The 26,216-nt window shown below is 38.0% G+C and overlaps 1 protein-coding gene across 1 annotated transcript in view; it reads left to right on the top strand.

Annotated features, from left to right (window-relative positions):
- The first annotated feature begins 6,272 nt into the window (after nucleotides 1–6,272).
- Nucleotides 6,273–26,216, top strand: part of LOC150095740 (uncharacterized) — a 79,908-nt gene continuing 59,964 nt past the window's right edge. The window contains exon 1 of the mRNA XM_090409948.1: nucleotides 6,273–6,443. Coding sequence (XP_090266074.1) covers nucleotides 6,273–6,443 — 171 coding nt within the window. The remainder of the gene's footprint in view (nucleotides 6,444–26,216) is intronic.

Below are 26,216 nucleotides of genomic sequence, written 5' to 3'. Positions count from 1 at the left end.
AAGTGGGTTGAAAACAGTGGTATTCTTTGTGCTTGTCGGTATGGGTTTGTTAAATGGAGATTATTTTTTACCATATGTACTATAGCCAGGTGATAAATGCATTAGACAAGGAGGATGCATATATAGCGTGATATACACTGGTGTTCAAAACCTAAGGAAAAACACTATTTCTGATGATTACAACCTCAAATTCAGATGAATCAGCTTGTGGCAATTTGTATAACTGACAATTTCAAGTAGAAAGTAGGTGCATTTTCAAATTGAATACAAAGGGATCAGATGGTAGTACTCTAGGATAAAAGGCAAATTGTGTTTGAAGGACACTCTTTTCATGTAAGAATAAAGTTGCAAACTTGGATGTCTTGTAATGTCTCAAAGACATCATCTAGATGATTTAGATGATATCACGTTGAGAAGAATTATTGGAAAGCTTAAAAAAGGCTGCAGAATTACTGATATTGCCAGAGAGTTTGGAATCTCATATAACATTGTATCCAGGCTCTGGACAGTGTTTCAAACCAATGAAATGTGTTCCAGACATTTGCTTAGTGGTTACTCTTGCTCTACCATGGAGCACGAAGACAGACATTTGGTTATAACAGCAAAATGTAATCAATGCACCATGGCAGGTCAGCTTGCAAGTTGGCTCCATTCAAGCACATGCACACAGATATCTTGTGCAACTGTGGCAAGATGTCTGTGACAAATAGGCCTATACGCACAAAGACTTGTAGCCTGCATCCCTTTATCCACAGCTCATTGTAGAGTATGTTTTCAATGCCATTGTATCCATAAAAATTGACAAGACACCAATAGGCTAATGTACTCTTTATAGACGAGTCGTTTTAATCTATCCTCTGATTCTAGATTGATCTGGCATGAAAGTGGTACTGTTCTTGAAAGGGATAGATACAGTGGTGCTGGGTCATGGTGTGAGGAGGCATTATGCTTACCGTACACACCGAGCTACAAGTGCCTGAAAAAGGGACTATGGCTGGTTAAAGATATTGCAACGAAGTTCTTCAATGTCATGTTTGATTGTTGTATGGTGTTGTAGGTAAAGAATTCATTGTTATGGATGAACAATGCCACACTACATCGTACATGAGCAGTGGAGATACTTCTGAAGACTGAGATATTAACTGAATCAAATCGAGTGGTTAGCATGGTCCCCCAGATCTCAGACTTGTAAAACATATTGGGGATGTAATTGGGAGATGCATTGCTGACTGCAATGCCCCTCCAGAAAACAAATAGGCTAGTTTGCCTCAAGAATTCCTAAATCACTTGGTGTTAAGCATGGTATGATGTTGTGAGAGCTGCATTACAGTTCAGGGTGGACATATTCCATACTGAAATGGCTTTCTGCTTAATTTTCTGTAAGCACTGTACAGTAATTTCTTAACTATGTCCTCAGGAAATTTGTAACTTTTGTCAAAAATATTTCATTTTAATTTGTACGAAATGTATAACACATTTTTTGTGTAATATAATTTATTAGTATGCTGGCAATAAATGTATTCTCACATTTGTGAGAATACATTTATGTACAGATAAAAATGTAGTTCATCCTTAGATTTTTGGACATCAGTATACTTAAAATTTGCAATGGGACTCTACAAAGAGCCTTTGATGGAGTGACCACACTCCATCATTGGATAACAATCTAATGAGATTGATAGGTGACTGACTATTAGATAAATATCAGCAAATTGTGTATTGGAGGGGGAGCACTATCCCCTTCTCCAAAGAGGGGGGGGGGAGTGTATAGTGTCACTAATGGTGTGACACAGGGATATGTTTTGGGATCATTGTCATTTAATGGGTATATTAATGATATTGGGTATAACTGGTGATGTACAACTGTTTGCAGATGATGCAAAACCAGAGAGAAAATTATGAGGAATCAAGCAGATGTTGTGGCCTTGCAGGATGACTTGAATAGATTGTATCAGTGGGCAAAAGTATGGAACTGTCAGTTCAGTGTTGTAAAGTGTAAGGTTACGAAATTTAGTATGCAACAATGAGATGGAAAGTATACACTTAATATGGAAATTTTAGAGGATGTTGAGCTGACAAGAGTCCTTGAAGTGGTGGTGGACAAGGATCTGAACTTCAGAGGTCACATTTCACAAGTTGTGATGTCATCACATCAGATTATGGCAATGATTCAGAAGACCTTAGCATGCAGAAATAAAGAGTTTCCGGTTTCATTGTATAAGGCCTTGATCAAACCTCGTATGGATTAGTGTAAACAGATTTGGTCCCCTGGTTTTCATGGTGATGAGGATATAGAGAAGACTGACTAAGGTGGTAACTGGTCTTGGGATGCAGGATATGAGGACAGATTGATGGAATGGCTTTAAATTTTTCAGGAAATGACAACGTATACTAGAATATCAATTAAAAAACTTTAATCAATACCTTCCTATATTTTGGCAATGTTACATTGCCATCTTCTGGGATCAAAAAACTATGATACGTGCATACAGGCACTAACACTGAGCAAATGAGGCTGAAGAGGGCAACTGAAGTCAGTCCTAGAGTCCTAAAGGTGCCCCCTAGTGGGCTAAATTGGGTTGTCTTGGCTGTTGGGCTGATGTTTGCATCTTAAGATGCAACCTTCCCAAATTTGGGACAGTCTCATGCACCTAAATTTGTTGAGGTTTGGGAAGTTTTTTTAGGGCTGAGGCTGATTCCAGGAATAATCTCTCATACTTTTATTTGCTGCAGTGTAGTAAAGTGACTTTCTTCCAGCATATTCTGTGGTAAGTATCTAGTGCATGGTCTGCAAGTCCTGAGTGGCTGCATTGGTGAAATGTTTAGCCATGTTTAACTAGCATATAAGTTTATCTACAAGCATAATGAAGATTGATGATTGAGACATTTAAGCTGGTAAAGAATTGTTACCAGGTTAATGTGGAATTAAATTTTTCACACAGTGGGAGAAGGGAGATTTCCCATTAAAATCTATAAGGAGGGTTTGAGCAAAGGAGTGAGGAAAAAGGCTCTTTGCATGTGATTTGTGATTTGCATGTGAGTGGATTGTGAGTGGAATATATTGTCTGACATTGTGGTGAACAGATACATTGAGTGAGTTTAAAGCAGGGAGCAGGGTTTGATGAGCTTTGTGTGTAACAGTGTATGCTTCCCAAAATGAGTTTTTTTGACTTCATGGAGGTCTGATGTTAATAATAATAAAAAAAAATTAGTAAATATATTTTATATTTTAATACTATGGAGTTGGTTAAGGGTTAGATGATCCAGTTCTGCTCCACACATCAATCATCTTTTTTTTCCCCTAACCACTTCGGATATCTGATAAACAAATTGGTGGTAGTCGCACAGCAGGCAACAAAAATATCTGCCGTCTAAACATTTTAACAAGCATACCTCTACCATGCAATTTGAATCCATAACCTGTGAGTTGGAGAGATCAGATGAATATCTGCTGGACCAGAAATACCATAAAATAATCTTATACTATTATCTCTGTTTAGCTTGGGGTAGAATTCCACATCTTCCATTGGGCTCTGTGGTGAGTACTAATGATATGCTCTAGAAGCTGGATTTCTTGAGCACCATGTGGAATATGTTTGATCCCCTCTGAAAAGTTGTGCTAAGCATACCATCTAGAACCAGTGTATTCCAGACTTCATGAGCATGGTATGGTAGTAATTCCAAGATCAGATAAGGGTTCATATATATCTTTTGGTGTGTATATTTGTTCATTTTGGTTCATATATATACCTTTTGATCGTAAATACATTCAAATTCTCTGCAGATACCACACATTCCAATCATTCACCACTCTCCACACATATTTGCTCACATTCTCCTTCTATCATGATACAGCTTCCAGTGATGACCTCTTTTTCTCATCCAATCTCCCAGCATTCTATGAAAAATGCCTTCAAAGTTAATCTTTTAACAACTCCTAACTTACTTGTACATCTCAATTATATTCCTCCTCCTCTTCCTATCTACTAGATTGTAAATTGCATCTTTTCAACCTATCTTCATACTCAACATATTCCAGAGACCAGAAAGGATCCAGAGTCATTTGCCTCTGGATCCTTTCCAACATCTCTTCATCCTTTTGAAAAAGAAAGGTGGTGTCCCATAGAGGTCAGGCCTCATATGGATTATTTGTGCACAGATTTGGTCTTTGGGTTTTCTTGGTGATGAGGAGATGATGATGAGGATGGTGATGTTAGAAAGGGTCCCGAGAAGATACACAAAGGTGGTCAGTGATCTTTGGAATATGGAGAACGAGGACAGATTGAGAGAATATGAATTGCAAAGTCTTGTGAATATGATTGAGATATATATGTTAGTCAAGGGTTGTTATCACATTCACATGGAAGAGATATTTCATAGAATGGGAGAGGGGAAATAGAACAAGAGGTCATCCCTGGAAATTGTATAAGGAGGATGTGAGCAGAGGAGTGAGGATCAGGTTTTTTGCATGGAGAGTTGTTAGTAAGTGGAAAGCATTGCCTGAGTGTATTGTGAATGTAGAGACATTTCATCAGTTTAGGGCATGGTTAGATGAGATTTTTGTGCAATAGTTTGTACCTCCAATGATAAGTCTTCATGGAGGTCAGATGTTAATAATGATAATAATAAATAATAAGTAAGTAGATTACTAAAACATGATCTGCCTTTAGCAAATCCATGCTGTCCATAAAAGAGAATATCACTCATGTCGATCGAATTCTGGATCCTGGTTCTCACTAGCTTCTATAACACTTTAACACAACAACAAATTAGCCAAGCAAATAGGAAAAGGGTGATCATTATGGGTAATTTTAATTATGGTAGATATAGATTGGAATAATACCATGCAACCAGAAGTAAAGAACATGAATTTCTTGAATTTTTGAGGGCCAACTACCTCAAGCAGTATATAACAGAGGGTACACAAGAATCAAAGAGCTTGGATTTTGTTATCTCATCAGAGGATGTCATTATAAATTTTAATTTAAATCTCAGTTCTGGCAAAGTCCCAAGAGACTGGAAGGAGGACAAAATAATTCCTTGCCATAAAGGAGAATCCAAGTTTGTGGTAGTGTTTCTTTGCTTTGAAATGCTTTGTTTCCCGAGGATCTTTGAGATCTATTTTTCCCTTGTCTCTAAGAGTAACTGGTGGGACTTTTTCCCTTTTGTCCAGAATACCTTGTGATGTTAAGTCCTCATCCATATAATCGTCTGCTGTCCTCCGTCTTTTGTTTGAGTGCTTCCCCCTGGGAGTCAGTTTGTTGGGGATTGTTAGGTGATAGGACAATTGTAATTTCACCCTCTGTGTCCTCATCCTCTCCCTCAGAATCATTGACTTGGGCATACAGGTTAAAAAACTAGGCCACTCTGACTCAGAGGATGCCATTGCCTGATCTCAACAACTTCTTAAAAAGGTCAAGTTCCTGGTCTCTGTTTAAGTTCTGGATGATGTCATTAATGCTCTCCATGCTTGTTCAAGCAGTTCTGGCTGGATAGAGATATTTTCAGTTCCCAAAGCACAGCTGATCAGACCAAGCAATCCTGCACACTTGAGCACCTATTAGTAAATCCCATAGATCTATTGATCTACCAGCAGAACCCTGTAGATTCACATATGAGTCCACTAGCAAAATAATATGTGTCTAACAAACACCTAGTGTTGGGGAGGGAGTATCGTGATTTCACTTGGCCTCAACTCAAAATACCTACCTCCCTAGAAACCAAATATCCAGCACTGGTCCTCTTTTCAGGTAGGGCCTACACACCCATTGACCTCATACACTTTTCGTGCAAAGGGGGAGAAAGTAGGATTCGAGTTGGGACAGAGCCAGTGCAATGTGAGAAACACGAAACGCCTCTGAAAATAAAATAAAGACCTAATCGAACACAGTTATCTACAATTCTCATAATTTAATCTCAATTATCTCTGACCAAAATTGATAAAACAACTTGGTGGTTTCTTACATTTTATAGTCCATAGAAAGAAAAACAACAGCAAATAATATATTCATAATTCTTCCTACCATTACTCTTAACATAAGTAAGATACATTTAAAATCTAACTGTATGTAGACTCAGAGAAAATAGTGACTAGACGTAATGTCAGTAATCAGGTTGTCATTTTTATATATCATAGGTAGATATATCTGAAATTAGATAGCAAACTTAGAAGATTAATTAAATAATGGTAGAAACATATCAAATTTTGCTGTTAGCATCCTTATAGCATGTAAATTGATGGCATGTTCTCTCCCAATCTCCCAGACAAAAGTATGCCTGCCTGTAGCTATTTCTCCACTGATAAAGCTTCCTCTTCTAAATGGACCAAATCAGAGAGGGCTCTTAAACCAGTATTTAGTAATAAGGATTTGCATAATAACATAACCTCCTTCATTAATGGTCTTCATAAAAAAGCAGATATCATACCAGCCAAAAAACTAAAGGTAATGCATATATATATACATATATATATATATTGATTATAATAATTGCTTTATATATATCAATCACTTGTATCTTATGTATCAGTAATCAATCATGTAATGCATTACTATATATGTAAGAGGCTCCATAATCAAATGTAATAATGTAATTCATATTCAGTGTCCTTTTGAGTATTTTCATTTGCTTCTCTGTGAGATACCTTTTTAGTTAAGTACATAATTTGAAACCCTTGTAAGATAACACCTAATTCTGGCTCATAATGTTTGTTTCATATTATTATTGATATTATTATCCCCATGGAGTCACAGACTCATCTAGGAGGTCCATTTTGTCATACACATAGTTCATTGTTGTGTCGAGAAAATGTGATGAGTCATCTCCTTTTTCCGACCCAACATAGGGTTACCTCAGAAGGAGTGGATAAGGACATACTTATGCCTCCAAACAGAAAATGTGCTCATTAATGACCCAAGAATATGTGTATATCCAGATTTGTAAATTCTAAGCAATGTTAAAGTAGCCCATAAATTTAATAGAGAATGATTGTATATTTATTAAGGTAGAAAATCATGTATAAATTCTAAAAAGATGTGTACAAGCGAATAATAGTTTTTGGCCATGTCAAAGATAGTTCGTGGCCACGGTATCCAATTGGCAGCCGCCGTACGAATGACGACATCACCGAGTGAGGGCACCGTTTTGGAGTATATAGGTTTCGGCGGGGATTTGAATCGAGCTCTTTTCTTCTCGTTTCGTCGGTACCTGGTTTCCTGTGCGGAAGGCTGCATAGTTGTGAAAGGCTTGCCGCCATGCATAGCGAGAGTCTTCCCTTGCTATGTGTGCCACATGGATCAAAGCTGCAGCTATAAAGTGTCCAAATTCCTAAGAAGAAAGGGCCACTGATGAGTTAACGTCAGTGTATAATTCAGTGTAAGAGTGTTTTGTTCGCGTGGAACAAAGAATAGTGAAGCCGCCATTAAAGAAAGTACAGTAAGGAGATCCGAATATCCAGATAAGGCAAGAACGGTAAGCAGAATTCCTTTCATATTAATATCAGAATAACCGTGGAGTAAGGAGAACTGATCTTTAAGAACACAGCCCATTTCCGTGAAGTGTTACAAGAACTGTCTGCATTTTGGACATTCTGTCTATATCTAAGGAAGAGGCATTTTAGGCTTGAGCCAAATAGGAGACCGAGGCTACGAACTGTTTGTGTCTAAAGGACAATAATGTTATACTGTTAAAACCTAATTGAATGCCTACTAAAATTTTGGGGGAGGATTAAGTCTAAATATAAGAAGGAGCATTGCCTCAAGAAATCTATGTCAGAGTTACTGAATTGACTTGTATATATATGTAATTTGCATGTGTATTAGTAAATAGGTAATTTAGTATATGTTATCAGAGTCTGAGGATAGTTATATATATAGAAGTAAAGGATTTTGTGTCAGTATAAAGGATTACAGTGTAGAAATTTTGGATGTGTTAAATTAAGAAAAGGAGGGAACCCAGACTCTATTTTAGTTAAAGGTTTAAACTAACATGTATCTTTATGTTTTGTGCTAAAATAAACGTATTTCTTTATGTGTAAATCAAATGAGTTCATCATGCTTTCTGTGGATTGAATTACCGCTTGGAAAATTACGAACCGTGTATAAAAGGGGAATCCATTAGTAACACAAGAAATGGGACCACGACTGCATACTTCATGATCCCTGTATTTTCTTTTTATGTAATCTTGGATAGTATATCAGAATTAGTTGCCGGCTGGCGCAGTCATTAAACAATATAAATTTGTTGGCAAGCGAATTAACTGATAATAAGTAAAGTACTAAAATTTAATAATAAAAGATAAAGTTTAAGAATAAGAGATAAGTCACCAAAGACAAAGACGAAGATATAACATCATCATACTGTAACTTAAACATATTCAAATTCTCTGCGGACACCTTGGGCAATGCATTCCAATGATTCACAACTCCCATACAAAAAACTTGCTACTCACACCCTCCTTATACAGCTTCCATGGATGACCTCTTGTTCTCTCCCAATCTCCCATCACTTTATGAAAAACCTCTTCAATGTTAATCCTATAACAATCCCTTACCAACTTGTATGTATCTATTATTCCACCCCTCCTCCTCCTTCTGTAAACTAGACACTGCAAATCGCATCAGCTCAACCTTTCTTCATATTCAACATTCCAGAGATGGGAAACTACCTTAGTCAATCATCTCTGGACCATCTCCAACATCTCTTCATCCTTTTCAAAATCAGGTGACCAAATCTGTGTACAGTAGTCCATATGTTGCCTAATCAGAGCCTTATATAATGGAACAGAATCTCCTTACTTCTACAAGTCTCCTCTGCATCATTGCCAGAATTTATTGTGTGTCCTCACAATATTGGCAGTATCTCCTCTAAAGTTTAGGTCCTTATCCACCATAATCCCAAGATCTCTTATTTCCACTATAACCCCAAGATTTCTTATTTCCACTGTCTCCAACAATATATCCACACCAAGAGTAAATTTAACATACCATGTTCGTTTTTCAAATTTTAAAACCTTACATTTTGCAATATTCAACTGGCATTCCCATGCCCATTCACTCAAGTCTATTCAAGTCCTTGTAAAACCACAACATCTGCTCTACTCCTCATACTTTGCCCCCAACTTTACATCATCTGCAAACAACTGTATATCCCAATTCAAATCTTCCCCAATATCATTAACATTAAACAGCGGTGGTCCTAAAACAGACCCTTCAGGCATACTACTAGTGACTTTCCTCTTCTGGGATATTGCTTCCTCACACACAACTTGTTGACACCTATCATACAGCCAGTCTAAAGTCCAGTGCACTAGTCTAATGTCCAACTCAATCTGTTATAGTTCGACTATCAACATATAATGCGATAATCTATCAAAAGCGCCTTTGCAAAGTCTAAGTATACTGCCATGTATTCATCATCTTTGTCCAATGAAGCCGTCACCTAATTGTAATAAGAAAGCAAATTACTAAAACATGACCTTTAGCAAACCCATGCTGTCCATCAAAGATAATACCACTGTTGTCAACCCAAATCTGGATCATGGTTCTCACCAGGCTCTCTAACACTTTAGTCACAACAACTGACACAACGATAAGCCTATAATTTGATGCTTGAATTCTGTCATCTCCCTTATGAAGCAGCACAATCTTGCATTCTTTCCACTCCTATGGAACTTTGCCTAATGTAAGACTTATATTAAAAAAATAAGCCAGGGCATATGTCAAGTCCTTGGCACATTACTTCATAATATGTTGTAATATATCATCAAGTCCTACAGCCTTATTAACATCAAGTTTACTCAATTCACCATATACCTCTTGCTTACTTACAGTCAGTCTCTGTTCCTCATCATCCACTGCTCTTAATTTCTTCATGATGTTGCATTCACAAGAATGAAAGATCTTTATAAACTGCCCATTAAATATTGCAGTTATATCCTCTTCAGAAGTTGTTCTTATACCATTTTCTCCAATCAATGTCATCATTCCATAATCTTTCTCTTTTTTTTGTAAATAACTCCCAGTGCAGCTGTCACCGTATTGTAATAAAAAGCAGATTACAAAAACATGGCTTGTTTGTTATGATTATGTTGTTACCATTATTTCCATTTCTCTTATGTTGCCTGTTTTCTCTGTATTGCCTGCTTAATCTCTTCATTCATCCAGTTCACACCTACCTTATTTAACCTTATGGAATACATTTAGACATCACTTCTACCAGATAGTTCTTGAATATAACCCAAGCAGCAGTGATCTCTTTTCTACCCAACTTCTCATTCCATACTACACCTGCAAGCAGCCTCCTGAGGTGTTTCATAATCACCAACCTTGTAGTTCCACATATACCCTTTCTTCACAGAAGTCTTCACACTGCTGGCAACCACCCATGTAATCACTTCATTGTCACTCTTCACCAACTTTCCCATGACTTCTTATTTGCTCAGTGTCATTCTCTGCACTTGTTGCTTTTCCATCCAGCAGCAATTGTTCCAGATGACTCTTGCCAAAACCATTCTAATGCAGTCCACTATTCTTATATATTTCAATTTGTCCTTCAAACTCATTCCAGGCATTAACAAATTGCACTCCTTTCTGCTCATACATTTGCGCTAACATATCATTTACATTCTTTGCTCTCTGTCTCATTTTATCATCACTGTCATACAGAGGGAACACTGAATGTTGTATTTAGAATGGTACTGTAGTTGGTTATTTCCCAAGATCACCTATGCAAGAAGTAGAGAAAAAGTAAGAAGTGAGGAGATTGACTTTTTTTCATTAGTAATGATGCAGTGGAATCATCCAAGTGCCAAAGAGGTAGTATCATGATTGGCCAAGAGTTATGGTCAGTAGCTTTGACATGAGGTGAGATATTTAACAACATTGTGTGAATGTGTTCCAAAGACTGAATAAGGTAGATGTCAAATAGATGAAGGGACAGTGAAATTTGGAAGAAGATAATGTTGAGGCAGCACAAGATGAATTGTCATATCCCCACATGTCCTTGAGGGTACAGAGGTCTGACATATGTCAGTTTACAGGCCAAAGTTAACCCTGTGAGAATGGCCAGTCCTCAGCAGAGTGCCAACGGCATCGAACAATTGGTTCCTTTCCAACTACTAGCTGTGCTGAGACTTGCTTAACTTGCATGAGCCATTATTAGCAGACACTCTACCAATCGACCAACCTTTGCTGGCAGCACAAGATGAATAATGATAACAATCAAGTGTGCGATTGGTATAAAGAATGGTGACACAAGTTGGTAAGAACAGCATAATGCAGTATGAGGAGAAATTAGCAACTCGTGCCAAAAAAAAAAAAACCTAGAGAGTTTATCGGATATGTTGCAAGTAGAAGGAAGAATGATTATGGTATGATGATGTTAATGGATGAAAATGGTAGAATGGTAACTGCTGCAGAAGACATTGTTATAGTATTCAGTGAACAACTGATAAGGGTCTTTCATCCACATCAGGGTGAAATCATGAACACCTCAAGTGTGGTGTAAATAGAAGTGACTGGTTTAATTGTGAGTGAGGGAGGAGGTATATAAAGAAATAAATAAGCTTGATGTCATTAGGATTTGATGACATGTGACCATGTGTCTTAAGGAAATGTTCCAGAGACTTGCAGTATCACTTGCATGCCCATTTAATAAGAGTCTTACAACAGCACAGGTCTCAAGAGAATAGAAAGAATGTCAAATTGTTCCACTGCATAAAGGTTATTGATAAAGCTGTGGCTACAAATTATAGGCCAATGTGTATAGCTGGAGTTGTGATGGTTAAGGTATTGGAGAAATTAGTGAGAACTAGGATACAGAAATGGGTTGATAACAGCAGTATTCTATGTGATTATCAGCATGGGTTTGTTAAAGGGTTCAACATGAACTCTATAACAAACCCTTTAAAGGGTTAAAGGACGACAATTGTATGGGACAAGGAAGGATGCATATACATTGGTATATACATTCTCCCTTGTCCAATAAAAAAAATTCTTTCTAAAAATATTTGACTCCATACAGAGAGATCTTTAATCAACCTAATTGCTCTCTTCATTACCAAGTCAAATATTTTTAGGTAGTTCTTAGAGGCATCACTCCAAATGTTAGAACTGTATTCAATGATTGGATAGATATGTTATTTGTATAGAGGCATTAGCTATTTAAAGGCAAAGTAATACCTGAAGCTAAAAATAATACCTAATTTTCTGGATGGCGAGGAGGCAGTATTTGTTATATGTTTATGCCAAGAGAAATTTGAAGTTAAAGTAATCCCAAGAAGAAAAATCTATTTCTTTACTAGAGATTTGAATGTTGCCAAAAGTGTGATTAGAAGGAAAGTTTTTTTTTTTTTTTTTTTTGCAAGAAATAAAACAAGGTTTAGTTTAGAGATCAGAATTTAAGATTGTAAAAGTTGCTATTCTGGATGTTTTGGTGATTTGTATAGTACAAGGCTTGTTAAGTGATGTAGAAAATTGCCATGTTGCATTGCCATCACAAAACTCTGTATTGAATTTTCACTCAGCCGGAAAACATACAGAATGGAGAGCATAAGTGAAAGAACAGAACCTTGTGGGGACACCAGAATTAGTTGCATAGTTTGAGGATAAAGATCTTTTATCATAACATGCAATGTGCATCTTGAAAAAAAGCTGGAAACCCAGTTGCAAAAGTCAAAAGACAGAAATGTGATGGAAAAGACAGAAAATATGATGGAAGCTGAATAAATAATAGGCCTTTATGTTAAACCTGATCAAATGCCTTTGAGATATATGCTGTGTAACATGTGGAAGGTAGGCAAGAATTAGGAGAATTAAAGGTGAAAGAATCAGAGGTGTATCAAGCATTGCGTGGGTTAGATGTTAAGGCTGTGGGAACGGATGACATATTACCATGTGTTTTTAAAGAATGTGCAAAAAAGTTAGCCAGGCCTTTTTCTGGTTATTTAATGAAAGTCTTGTAGTGGGGAAAGTTCCTAAGGAGTGGAAAGAAGGCAAAATAATACCTCTCGAGAAACGTGGTTCGAAAACAGAAGTTTCCAATTATAGACTGGTCTATATATCTGCAGTTGTGATCAAAGTGTTGGAAAAATTGGTTAGAAATAGAATACAGGATTGGACTGATGAACATAAGATTCTTTATGATGGTCAGCATGGGTTTGTGAAGCACGTCTTGTTTTAGCAATCTGCTTATGTTTTATGTTGATGTGACAAATGTGTTGGATAAGGGAGAATCATATACAGTGATTTTCTTGGACTTTGCAAAAGAATTTGATAGATTACCACATAATAAGTTAGTGTACAAGCTGCAGAGGATAGGAATAGATAGTATATTGGTTAGATGGATCAGAGATTGGCTCTCTGAACAATACCAGCAAGTTGTGTATGATGGAACAGTCTCAGAAAAGGAAGGTTACCAGTGGCATGCCTCAGGGATCTGGTCTTGGGCCCCTACTGTTTAACTTGTTTATTAATGATATATCATGTAGATTGACTGGATCTCTTCAAATATTTGCCAATGATGCAAAGTTAGATAAAATTATCAGCAGTAGTGTTTGTGTTAATTCTCTAGAGGAAGATTTGAATAAAATTTGAGCTTGAAAAAATGAGTGGGGATGCAGTTTTAATATTAATAAATGCAAGGTGTTACACTTTGGGATACAGAGATATAAGGTTATGTACTGTATTGGTGGAGCTGTACTACAGGAAGTGGATGAGATTTGGGATCTTGGAGTTGTGGTGGACAGTGGACTGAAGTTCTGAGGACATATTGCACGTGTTGCAAAGACTGCACATCATATAGCTGCTATGATAAAAAGTACATTGACATGTAGGGATAAGGAGGTGATGGTGCCTCTAATATGAGGTATTGGTCAGACCACATATGGACTATTATGCTCAGATTTGGTCACCTAGTTTTCATTGTGATGTGGAAACACTAGAGAGGGTCCAAAGATGAATAACTAAAGTAATACCAGGACTTTGAAGTGTTGGTTATGAAGATGGATGTTGAATCAAGGCATGCTGAAGAAGGGTGTGAGAAGTAAATTTTTTACTCAGAGAGTTATTATTGAGTGGAATGCATTGCCTGAGTATGTTGTGAGTGTAGGTAGTGTAAATAACTTGAAAGCTCATTATGATAGCATGTTGCTGGTTGAGTGGGTCTCCCGTGATGAGTCTGTTGACTCCATGGCGGTTACCAAATAATAATAATAATAATATCAAGAGTAATCACTTGAGATTCTCCAAAGTTTTCTGGAGCATTTATCAAATGGTCAGTAACACAAGATTCCCTGTTGATTGCAGTGGCAGAAGCCATACTGACAGTCATTTATTACTTGAAGGTAAGGAGATGGGAGTAATTCAAAATAGCATAGAAAATGAGTATTGAAGGTTTCTACATCAATTTAGAAAGAACTGGCATGAAATTGGACCATAATTAGCAAAACTTTGTTGCCTTAGGAGTGGGTTGAAAGGGTTGTTGCCTCTTAGAAATGGGTTGAATATGGGTTAATTTCCAGGATGAATATCATTGGAATAGGAAAATATAAAAAGGCAATGCAGAACACAACTTTTCAGTGTTCCTTTAGAAATGCCATCAGGACCAGGAGACTTTTGCTATTTTTGGACAAGATTCTTCAGATCTATTTCTATAAAAATATCTGAGGGAACACCAAATGTTGTGTTTAGAATGATATTGTAGTATGTATTTCCCAAGATAATCTATGCAAGAATTAGAGGAAGAGTAAAATGTGAAGAGATTGACTTTTTTTCATTAATAATGATTCAATGGAATCATCCAAGTGCCAAAGAAGTTGTAGGATGGTAGGCTAATAGTTATGGTCAATAGTTTTGACAAGAGACCAGAACACATGACTACCATTTAGACATATGCAAGTTTCTTGCTTTTAGCCCATTTAAAATCAGTTTTAAAGTTTTGAATGTGCCGATAATTTGCTTGCAACTATTTCAGGCTTCAGTATAAATAGAAAAGGATGATGGAGATTTTGATGAAAGCCAGTCAAAAGACTAAAAACAATAGTGCAAGGAAGTGAGGCATAGAAGTCACAAAGTTCATCTCATTTGCTTTCTTATTTGCTAAACAACATGTGGGTGAGAGTGACTACATGAGTGTGGCTCTATGGTCAAGGAAATCAATGCTAGTTGTGGTCTAAATTGCCAGCCAATATCATCCAAAGTATACTACTTAGAAGGTCACCAATTACTTTTCTTAGTATAATACTTGGAAGGGTCATTAGTGAAGAAATTTAGAACATTTGTAGAGTGGTTAGGGCTATCTGGTATTCCAGTAGGCATATGAACAATTTGTGTAAGATCATTGTTGATAACAAATGTCGCAGCATCTCTGCTATTGGAAAAGGAAAGCCAGTTGGAAATGTGAACATTAAAGTCTTCAAGAAAGATATATGTATATGATAGTCATATACATATATTTTTATATGTATATGATAGTCATATGCATATAAGATAAGCACTCTTATAAGTACATGTATAAGGCTGTAGTATTTGCCTCACCAATGTCCCTTTTTGAAAATTTATTTATTTATTCTTATGACAAAAGCAGCTACAGGTCAATGTCCAGACAAGAAAGCCAATCCGGGCCTCATCTGTCACTGGATGTCCTGGAGGTCACCACCATGAAATTGGTGCCTTGGGCAGTCATTCACAGTATGAATGATTGTCTGGGCCACAGGGGAGCAGTCACAATAAGGGTGGTCTGATAGTCTCCATTTATGTAGTAGGTAGCCATATCTTCCCTGGTTAGTTCTGATCCTGTTGATAGATCACTAAATCTTCCTAGGAAGGGCAAAACCAGGCTGTGGAGCACAGGGATCTTCAACCAGGAAACCATTTGTTGGAAGATTGTTGGACCTCTCCACATGTCAGGTGTTGATGGTAAGGTAGCTGAAGAGAGTTCATCCATGGACCAGAAAGGGTTTCGTGATTTTAGATGAATACTAGGTAGATTTATGAGAGTCTAGTGCAGGGATAGGAGCAGGTTGCTCATAACTTTATTAAATACTTTAATCGAGGCTTTTCTTCTCCGTATATTTAGTGGAGCAATGTTAGATAGGATAGGCAGCCAGGGTGGATGGGTGCTTCTCAGTGTCCCACTAATTGTGCGCATGGTAGAGTTTAGCTGGGTGTCTATAATGTTAGTGTATGCACTTCTTTCCCAGACAGGGGCACAGTATTCTGCTACAGAATACTGTCATTAGGCTTCTGTCCAGGCTCACTCCAAGGTATTTCGAGTAAGGCTCATGTTCTACCATTTTTGTCACAGAAAGAGAGGTTAAGGTGTCGATTTGCATCTGCATTGTTCAGGTGGAATGCTGTGGACACAGTTTTTGTTGGGTTTGGCTTCAGGTACCACTGCGTGAAGTACACCTCCAATCTGTGTTCAAGGTTGTTTCCAATGTTGGCAAAGGAGGTAGACTGGTGTAGGATAGCATAGAAGGTGTAGAAGCTCTTATTACTGCACAACACCAAACAATTAATGGCTCAAATGGTTGATACATTATTATTAATATTATGGGCTATTCAATGGAGTTCTTAGACTCATCGAAGGAGGCCCTAAACATCATGTCAAGCACTATCCAACATTCATGCAGTAGTAACTATCATACTTTGCTCTGAACTCATTCACAGTCATGGCACCCACAACAGACTCTGGCAACCTATTCCACTCATGCATTACTCTCCAAGCAAAAAACCTAGTCCTGATACCCCTGCTATCTACATTCTTGCTCAGGTTCCAACGATGACCCCTAGTTCTCTCACCACCAGATCTATAATAAATTTAGTTTAATCCTTTATCCAAGTGTGAGCAAACAAAGTTTGCGCCTGAAAGTATCTTCAGGACTGGGTTAAGGTGGTGGTACAACACCAGGGTAACTCGTTGCAAAGGTGGAGCAAGATACCAACACTCCTATCTCAGTATCTCCTAAAATGCAAAACACATCTCCTTGCGGATATGTCTAATGTTATGCATTAAGGAAAGGGCCACTACCCAGACTAGTTTCAACCTTTATTGAGGTCTCTTCAGTGGGAGCCAGATACCAGAGAGTGGTTTATTCAGGAGTGGAGTCAAAAAGACGTCTTGTGACTAGTGGAGTGCCGCAGGGCTCTGTTCTTGGACCACTGCTTTTCAATTTGTTCATCAATGATATTGGAAAGGATTTGAGAGGAAGTGTTCACTTGTTTGCTGATGATGCAAAGTTGGGTAGAGCAATTGTGAGTGCACAGGATGTCAAAATTTTACAGGATGATTTGGATAGTTTGGAGGACTGGGCTAGGAAAAATAGATGTCAGTTTAATGTGGCAAAGTGTAAGGTTATGCACTTTGGAATGAAAAGAATAGCAGCAGTATATCGCATAGGTGGAACCGTACTCCAGGAGATTGATGAGGCCAGGTATTTGGGAGTGCTGGTGGATAGGGAGTTGAAGTTTAGGGGGCACATTGCAAAAGAAACTAAAACAGCTCACCAAATCACTTGGCTTATGAAAAATACTTTAACATGCAGAGAGAAGCAAGTTGTTGTTCCTCTGTATCGAGCCTTGATAAGACCCCATCTGGACTTCTGTGCCCAGTTATGGGCACCAGGGTTTCTTCGTGATGGGGAGGAAGTGGAGAGGGTCCAGAGATGAGTGACCAAGATGATAGCAGGTCTGTGGAATGAGCCTTATGAGAATAGGTTGAGAATTTGTGGGTTGCGGAAATTGGACAATAGGCGAAGGAGGGGTGATATGATTGAGACATTCAAATTACTGAAGGGTTTTTATAAGATTGATCCAGAAGATATTTTTGAAAATATGACTGGTGGTGGGAGGACTAGGGGCCATGCATGGAAGCTGGGCAAGAGCGTGGTTGACAAGGGTGTTAGAGCTAGGTTTTTTACTTGGAGAGTGGTGAATGAGCGGAATAAGCTTCCAGAGTCTGTTGTGGGTGCTATGACCGTGAATGAGTTCAAGGCAAGATATGATAGATACTGTGTGAATGTTGAATAGTTGTTCCAGACATGATGTTAGGGCCTCCCTCGATGAGTCTGTCGACTCCTTGGAGTTTCCCGGAACAATAATAATAATAATAATAATAAAAATACCCTCCACCTCCTCATCAGCAAGATACCCACATGACCATATCTGCATGCTGTAGTGTTATATTCTTTCCAGCTGCGCCATTGTTATATTCTTGTCTTTAGTTCTTTATGTTCTATCTTAAATCCTTGTCATACCAACTAAGCCTAAAATCTCTATCTTATCTCTCTGGGGCTGCTTCTCTATTCGGAACTCTGACAAAATTTATTTTATTTTAGCTGCGCCAGCCAGAGTCCTAGTACAGAGGAATTCTTGTACAAAGAAACTTTCCCTGAGTTTAAGTATTACCTAATCTTATTAAAGTATTAAGTGCCTTTAAAAACTTCAACATTGCAGTCATGGCCTAAACTTTCTAAACTTTCTTTAATTTCCCCTTATTCACAGGTTCGAACTTTAGTGAGAGGTAATTTCAATCTCATGCTCAGACAAACTCAGACTTACATAGAAAAAACATGTTTATTAATTATCAAAATGTATACAATAAACTTTTACATATCAAGGTATGTCATATCAGAATTCTAATTCATTAGTTGAGCTATAAGGAACACATTGATTATCAAAACACTCTAATTTTGCATCTCTAGATTAAGTAAGCACATATTTATCATGGAACAGTAATTCAGAATTCTAAATAAAACTTGCTAACAAAGGTCAATTCACATTCAACTAAGTGTTGCATACTCTAAGGCTCTCAGACTACTAGTCCAATATGATTAACAAGTTACTGAGCACAAAAGTCACTTAAAAGTTCTCTTTCTTTTCAATTAGAAATCTGTTCTTCTCCTTTTGCCCCAATACTAATCATTACAAGAATAAGGAATTTACTGTACGTTATGTCCTGAGAGGATATCGCGCTTCTTTTCGTCCATCCTTTGTATTCAGATGTCTTTCTGCTTTATCGAGTTGGGTCCACGTGGAGATTACACTGATCGACGCAAAATCGCCATTCCTTGCACTTTGCTGTATATATGCTCATCTACTGGATCGATATCGTCATCTTGGCCATCCTTTTTGAGGAACTTATTCCGCTGTTTCGCATCGGTAAGCTTTTACTGATGGCCCTAGTTGGTGTCTGCCGCCAGCTCACGTATAGCATGCCCGACTCCTTCAGCTAGCAACTGGGAAGGAGAATACTTCCGGCGCCGTCGATCGGTCAGCACTCTGCTTGTCCACATGAGAAAACAGGAACAGAAAAATGGGGAGTTCAAACCCGAGTGAACTTGCTTTTTATTCTTCCTTTTAGCGCCCTCTTTTCGTAATGGAGGATCTCTCACTGTGCTCTCCTATTCGCCCCTACGCGATTGCATGACACTTCTGCTCCTTGAAGAGCACTTGTTTCGCCGAACGCGAGTTCAGCGCACCTTCCACGAATGCTTCCGTTGCACCATGACGTCATTGTAGGCAGTTAGCTAGCAACCTTTGAAACTTTGTTTGCACTTAGATTTACATCCTTATACATTATAATTTATACATCAATAATTTTAACAATATAATTCTATTTTGACATACAATTTTCTCCTCAACTTTACTTCTTTCTAAGGTAATTGGAACAGGTTTTCTTTTATATATTTCTTACTTAACTAATAGTGCAAGCATTTCTAGCTCAAAATTTTGTTTCTTGTTAAATCTTGAATGAATGAATTTTTTGTTGAAAGAGTCCCCATTCAAGATCTAACAGTAGTCAAGATAGAGTCTAATCTTTAAAGGTACCTGTGGCATAACTATAAATAATAAATTACATGATAACTACAGTAATTAACTTTAATGAAATAAAAGTACAGATATTTCGTACTGAAACTAACAGTACATCATCAGTGTAGACAACAAGCAATTCAAAGGAATTCATACAAGGTACATAACAGTCACATGAATCAAAATGATTGTCTCTCTCTCTCTTTCCCTAAAGTTTGGGAGATTATTATCTTATATAACCATCAAAGAAATAGTTTTTAAGAATTATTTAATATTATTTTTATTAATTTCTAGCACGCAGCAACAGTTTTTAATTGGTAATCCACTGACTTATGTACTTTGTATTCCATTGAATTGCTTGTTGTCTACACTGATGATGTACTATTAAATGTACATCATCAGTGTACAAGCTTGTTGAATTAACCAAGTAATTCAACAAGCTGCTTTATCCACTTTTGCTCTGTGCCCTCTAAACTTTAACTCCCTATCCACTAACACTTCCAAATCTCTGGCTTCATCAATTTCCTGGAGTACAGTTCCATCTTTGGTATACAGCTGGTAATCTTTTCACTCCAAAATGCATTATCTTACACTTTGCCACATTAAACTGACATCCATTCTCCTTTACCCAGACTGCTAGTCTGTCCAAATCATCCTGTAAAATTTTAACATCATCTGTATTAACTATTGCTCCACCCAATTTTGTGTAATCGGCAAACAACTCAACAATTCCTCTCAGATCCTTTTCTATATCATTAATGTACAAATTAAATAGTAGTAACCCAAGAATAGAGCCCTGTGGCATGCCACTAGTCACAGGCATTTTTCTGGACTTTACTACCAAGTAAACTACTCTCTGATATCTCTCCATCAGCCACCTTCTTATCCACCTCACCACTGTATTATCTCATACAATTGTTAGATCTGTGAGTTTTTTCCATTTTAAGAAAGCCCTACTTTAACCAGAATAATGGTCGTGTCATAATAGTTGTGAAGCCCCATCATCAATCTAGCCAGAATTTTGACTTTATTAAACCCTTGCAAATCAAGCCCATGTTTATCAGCTTATGGGTAGTTAATGACCTTTTCCTTTATTCTCCTTTTACAACTTTTTCTTTGTCTGCAACACCCCTTGACCACCTCCCATGCACTATCAACATCGCCTCTCCAAATTCTTATCCTATGCCACTGCTGAAAGCTGACTCCTCATCTTGTCGTAATCACCTTCTTTGTAATTCTACATATATCCATCTTAGCAGAAAATTTTTCATTTGTGGAAATCTCTCTGGTGAAGACAGCATAGCTAATTTGGTTACTTTGAAGTTCTCTGATGCTATGATCAGATCCAGAACTTTCGAACCATGTCTCCCCTTCATTGCATGCAGTCTCAGGTAATTATCTCTTAGCATCTGTATAAATTCCAATTCCTTCCCTCCCTGTGACCATTCTCCTCTCAATCTTTCTCCATAGTTAAAACTCTCCTCCATAATAATTACTTAACCTGCACTCATGATGCTAATTTGCCAATTCTTTCCATCTACATTCATCCTTATACTCCTTCTTCTTCAAGTTTCACTTCACAATTTTTCTGAGCCTTGTCTTAAGTGTGCTTACATAATTCTTACCAAAAACACTTAGTAAGGAAATTGCTTTTTATTCTCGCCTTCCAGCTTCCTGTATTGAGTCCTAGGATTTTATGTAGGTGTTCAAATTTATAATATTAATAATAATAACTTTAATCATGTACTGTGACAATGTTGCTTACAGCTAGTCTCAAAGTAACACCTGATAATTTTAAGCTCTTTCCCATCTAGTAGAGTGTTGACTTATAGACAAGTCAACACTCTACCTTAATCATGTCATCCTCATTGAATAATCACTTGATAATATGAATAAGATTTATGACTTCTACTAATCACATATAAAACTGACATAATGAAGATAATCTCAAGGGAAAAATACAGAGAACAGCATGGCTTTGTGAAGGGTAGATCATGCCTCAGTAACTTTCTCAAGTTTTATAACAAGGTGACGGCTGAACTGGATAAGAGTAATGGGTTTACAGTGATACTGCTGGACCTGGCAAAGGCGTTTGACAGGATACCACATGGAATTCTAATCCGTAAACTACAACATATGGGAATAGATATAGGGTTGGTGAGATGGATAGGTGGGTGGTTGATGGAGAGATAATAAAGAGTAGTTTATTCAGGAGTAGAGTCCAAAAGACGGCCTGTGACTAGTGGTGTGCCACAGGGTTCTGTTCTTGGACCACTGCTGTTTAATTTGTTCATTAATGATATAGGGAAGGATCTAAGAGGAACAGTTCATTTGTTCGCTGATGATGCAAAGTTGGGTAGGGCGATAGTGAATGCAGAAGATGTCAAAATTTGCAGTATGACTTGGATAGTTGGAATTCTGGGCTAAGGAGAATGGATGTCAATTTAATGTGACAAAATATAAGGTTATGCATTTTGGGGTGAAAAGATTAGCAGCAGTATACCACATTGGTGGAACTGTACTCCAGGAGATTGATGAGCCCAGGGACGTGGGAGTGTTGGTGGATAGGAAGATGAAGTTTAGGGGGCACATTGCAAAAGTAGCTAAATCAGCTCATCAACTCACTTGGTTGTTGAAAAATACCTTGACGAGCAGAGACAAGCAAGTTATTGTACCTCTGTACCGAGCCTTGATAAGACCTCATTTTGACTACTGTGCCCAGATATGGTCACCTAGGTTCTCCTCCTTGATGGGGAGGAGGTGGAGAGGATCCAGAGGCGAGTGACTAAGATGATAGTGGGTCTATGGAATGAACCATATGAGAACAGGTTGAAGATTTGTGGGTTGCAGAAATTAGTTGATAGGTGGAAAAGGGGAGATATAATTGAGACATTCAAATTGCTAAAGGGTTTCTACAGGATTAATTCAGACGATAATTTTGAGATCAGGACTGGTGGTGGTGGGAGAACTAGGGGACACCTATGGAAGCTGGGCAAGAGTGTGGTTAGCAGGGGTGTTAGAGCTGGGTTCTTTACTTTTAGAGTGGTAAATGAGTGGAATAAGCTGCCAGAGTCTGTTGTGGGTGCTATGACGGTGAGTGAGTTCAAGATAAGGTATGATAGATACTGTGAGAATGTCGTATAGTTGTGTGGACATGATGTTTAGGGCCTCCCTCGATGAGTATAAGGACTCCCTGGAGTCGCCCGTAATAATAATAATTACTGGTTTCATCATTTCTTCTTGTCACAGAGACATTATCAATGTGTCAAACATTTCAAAGTAGAAAAACATCTATAGCATATGTGAAAATTATTATTATTATTATTCAGGCCTCCATGGAGTCAAAAGACTCTTTGTGGGAGGTCCTTTCTAAGAAACACAAGTCTATCAAGACTCATCGAAGGAGGTCCCTCCTAGGAAACACAAAGTCTATCATACACTCCTTAAATGCATTGACCATTCTCGCTCTCACCACTCCATCAGGCAATGCATTCCATGGTTCAACCACCCTCCATGCAAAGAAACCACTCCTCACCCTCTTTCTCACAGTTTCCTTTCATAACTTCCAGGGATGGTCCCTTGTCATGACTCCTTCCCGCTGTTCACCCAAGTGAAAGAACTTCCCAGTGTCAACCCTGTAACCACCTCTCAACAGTTTAAAAGTCTCAATCATACCACCCCTCCTTCTATCCACCAAACTCTGCAGTCCACACTCCCTCAGCCGATCAGCATAACTAACATTGTACAGTCCCAACACCATCTTTGTTATCTGCCTTTGTACCCTTTCCACAGTTAATTTAACCCCTTCAAATCCTGGGGACCAGATCTGAGAACAATAGTCTAAGTGTGGTCTGATCAGAGTCTTATACAACGGAATGATATAAAATGAATGAATTAAAGATGCAAATCTGTTATAAAACAAGCCCCATTACTTTTGCACAAACAGATGATTATTACTAGGAAAATGTTGACCACCAACTTGAAAATATTTAGAATTTCTCTGATTTATCTGCTTCCAATGTAATACTAAGAAAAGTGCTCTGCATATTACTTTTTTTCTTGCAAACATGGGTGTCTCCATGCATTCTGAAAACTCACTGTGCTATGTTCACACTAGCTCTGTTCAATCAATACCTATCATAGCTCTGCTTGAATTCATTCACTGACATAGCACTCACAACAGATTTTGGCAGCTCATTCAACTCATTCATCACTCCAGATATGATCTCCCTTGTTCTTTTCCTACTTTGCATGTATTGAAAAATAAATTTCTTCTGCATAAGCGGAAAAGGTGCCCATGGAATGGAAGGAAGTTAAGATAGCGTAATTGCATAAGGGCGATAGCAGACTGGAAGTGTCTAATTATAGGCCAGTTTGTGTGTCACAGTAGTTAGTAAGATCTTGCAGAAAGTAGTGAAGGACCATATACAGCATTGGGCAGATGAGGGTAATGTCTGTGAGAGTCAACATGGATTTGTGAAGGGGCGCTCTTGTTTTAGCAATGTGCTAGCCTTTTATGATAAAGTTACAACAGCAGTAGGTGAGGTAAAAGCATATACTGCCATTTTCTTGGATTTAGCGAAGGCATTTGACAGGGCGCCACATGATAAGCTGATATTTAAGTTGTAGCACATGAGTCTGGATGTCAGATTGGTCAACTGGATTCAGGATTGGCTGTCCGATAGGTATCAGAGAGTTGTGTATGGTGAGGCAGTTTCAAGGAAGCAGAGGGTTACAAGTGGGGTCCCACAGGGCTCAGTACTGGGACCTATATTGTTTAACCTTTATATCAATGGCATTGTCAGTGGATTGCAAGGGAATATTCAGTTGTTTGCAGATGATGCAAAGCTGGGAAGGATTATTAGTAATAGTGCAGATGCGGCAGCCTTGCAAGAGGATTTGAATAAGCTAGATAGATGGGCAAATGAATGGGGGTGTCAGTTTAATGCAGCAAAATGTAAGGTCTTGAGGTTTGGGAAACATCGATGGGATGCTGCATACTCTATGGGAGGAGTTATACTGGAGGAAGTAGGGGAGACAAGAGATCTGGGGTTGATGATTGATAGAAACCTGAAATTTAGGGGACATATTGCAAAGGTGGTGAAGGTAACACAGAGGATTGTTGCAATAATGAGAAGGACACTGACCTGCAGAGATAAAACAGTTATCATTCTGTTGTATAAGACCCTGATCAGACCACACTTAGACTATTGTTCTCAGATTTGGTCCCCAGTATTTGAAGGGGATAAATTAACTGTGGAAAGGGTACAAAGGCAGATAACAAAGATGGTTTCAGGACTGTACAATGATAGTTATGAGGATCGGCTGAAGGAATGTGGACTGCAGAGTTTGGTGGATAAAAGAAGGAGAGGTGATATGATTGAGACTTTTAAACTGTTGAGAGGTGGTTGCAGGGTTGACACTGGGGAGTTCTTTCGCTTGGTTGAACAGCGGGAAGGAGTGATGACAAGAGGCCATCCCTGGAGTTACAAAAGGAAACTGTGAGAAAGAGGGTGAGGAGTGGTTTTTTTTCATGGAGGAAGGTTGAACCATGGCATTCATTGCCTGATGGAGTGGTGAGAGCGAGAATGGTCAATGAGTTCAAGGAGTGGTATGATAGACTTTGTGTTTCTTAGGAAGGACCTCCCACGATGAGTGTTTCGACTCCATGGAGGCCTGAATAATAATAATAATAATAAATCCTATAAAACACTTTTAGTAACTTATATGTTTCTATCATATTTCTTCTTTCCTACATAATAACCAACTTCTGCAACTCACAAATGCGCAATCTGTCCTTGCAGGGAGTACTGCATAGACCATGCACACACACATCATCTTGATCACTTTTCCTATGGATTCTCTTCACCACTTCCTTATCCCCAAGAAACTCAGGTTACCAGATGTTTGCATAATCCAGATGGCTTATGAAAGTCTTATATAAAGGGATAATAACCTCTCTGTCTTTGCTTGTCAATGTGTGTGTGTGTGTGTGTGTGTGTGTGTGTTCAATAACCAGGTGATCCTTTGAGCTACTTTCATAGTATGCCCTCTAAACTTCAACTTGTCATTCTGATCAGATCCAGAACTTTTCATTCATGAATTTCCTGAAGTCCATTTCCATCATCATAGTCCATAGCTCATAATATTTTCATCCCAAAGTGTATAATGTTACACTTTTCCATAAACTTACAGAATTACACTTTTCATTAAATTAGCATGCATTATCCTGCTGATCCTGTTGGACTATTTAAATCAATATGCTTGTATAATTAGTCATATTCATATCATCTGTAGAAAAAGTGATTTTGTCAAAAATTAATTGTCAAAGTCTAATTAACAAATTGATGTTTTTATATGTTCCCTCAAATGAACTTATCTTCAATGAATTAAAAACTTATCACTGCC

Source organism: Typopeltis vanoorti, chromosome 20 (genome assembly GCF_054136105.1).
Source record: "Typopeltis vanoorti isolate ZY-2024b chromosome 20, IOZ_Tvanoo_1.0, whole genome shotgun sequence".
Taxonomy (NCBI): domain Eukaryota; kingdom Metazoa; phylum Arthropoda; class Arachnida; order Uropygi; family Thelyphonidae; genus Typopeltis; species Typopeltis vanoorti.
This window is presented reverse-complemented; position numbering and strand designations above follow the sequence as displayed.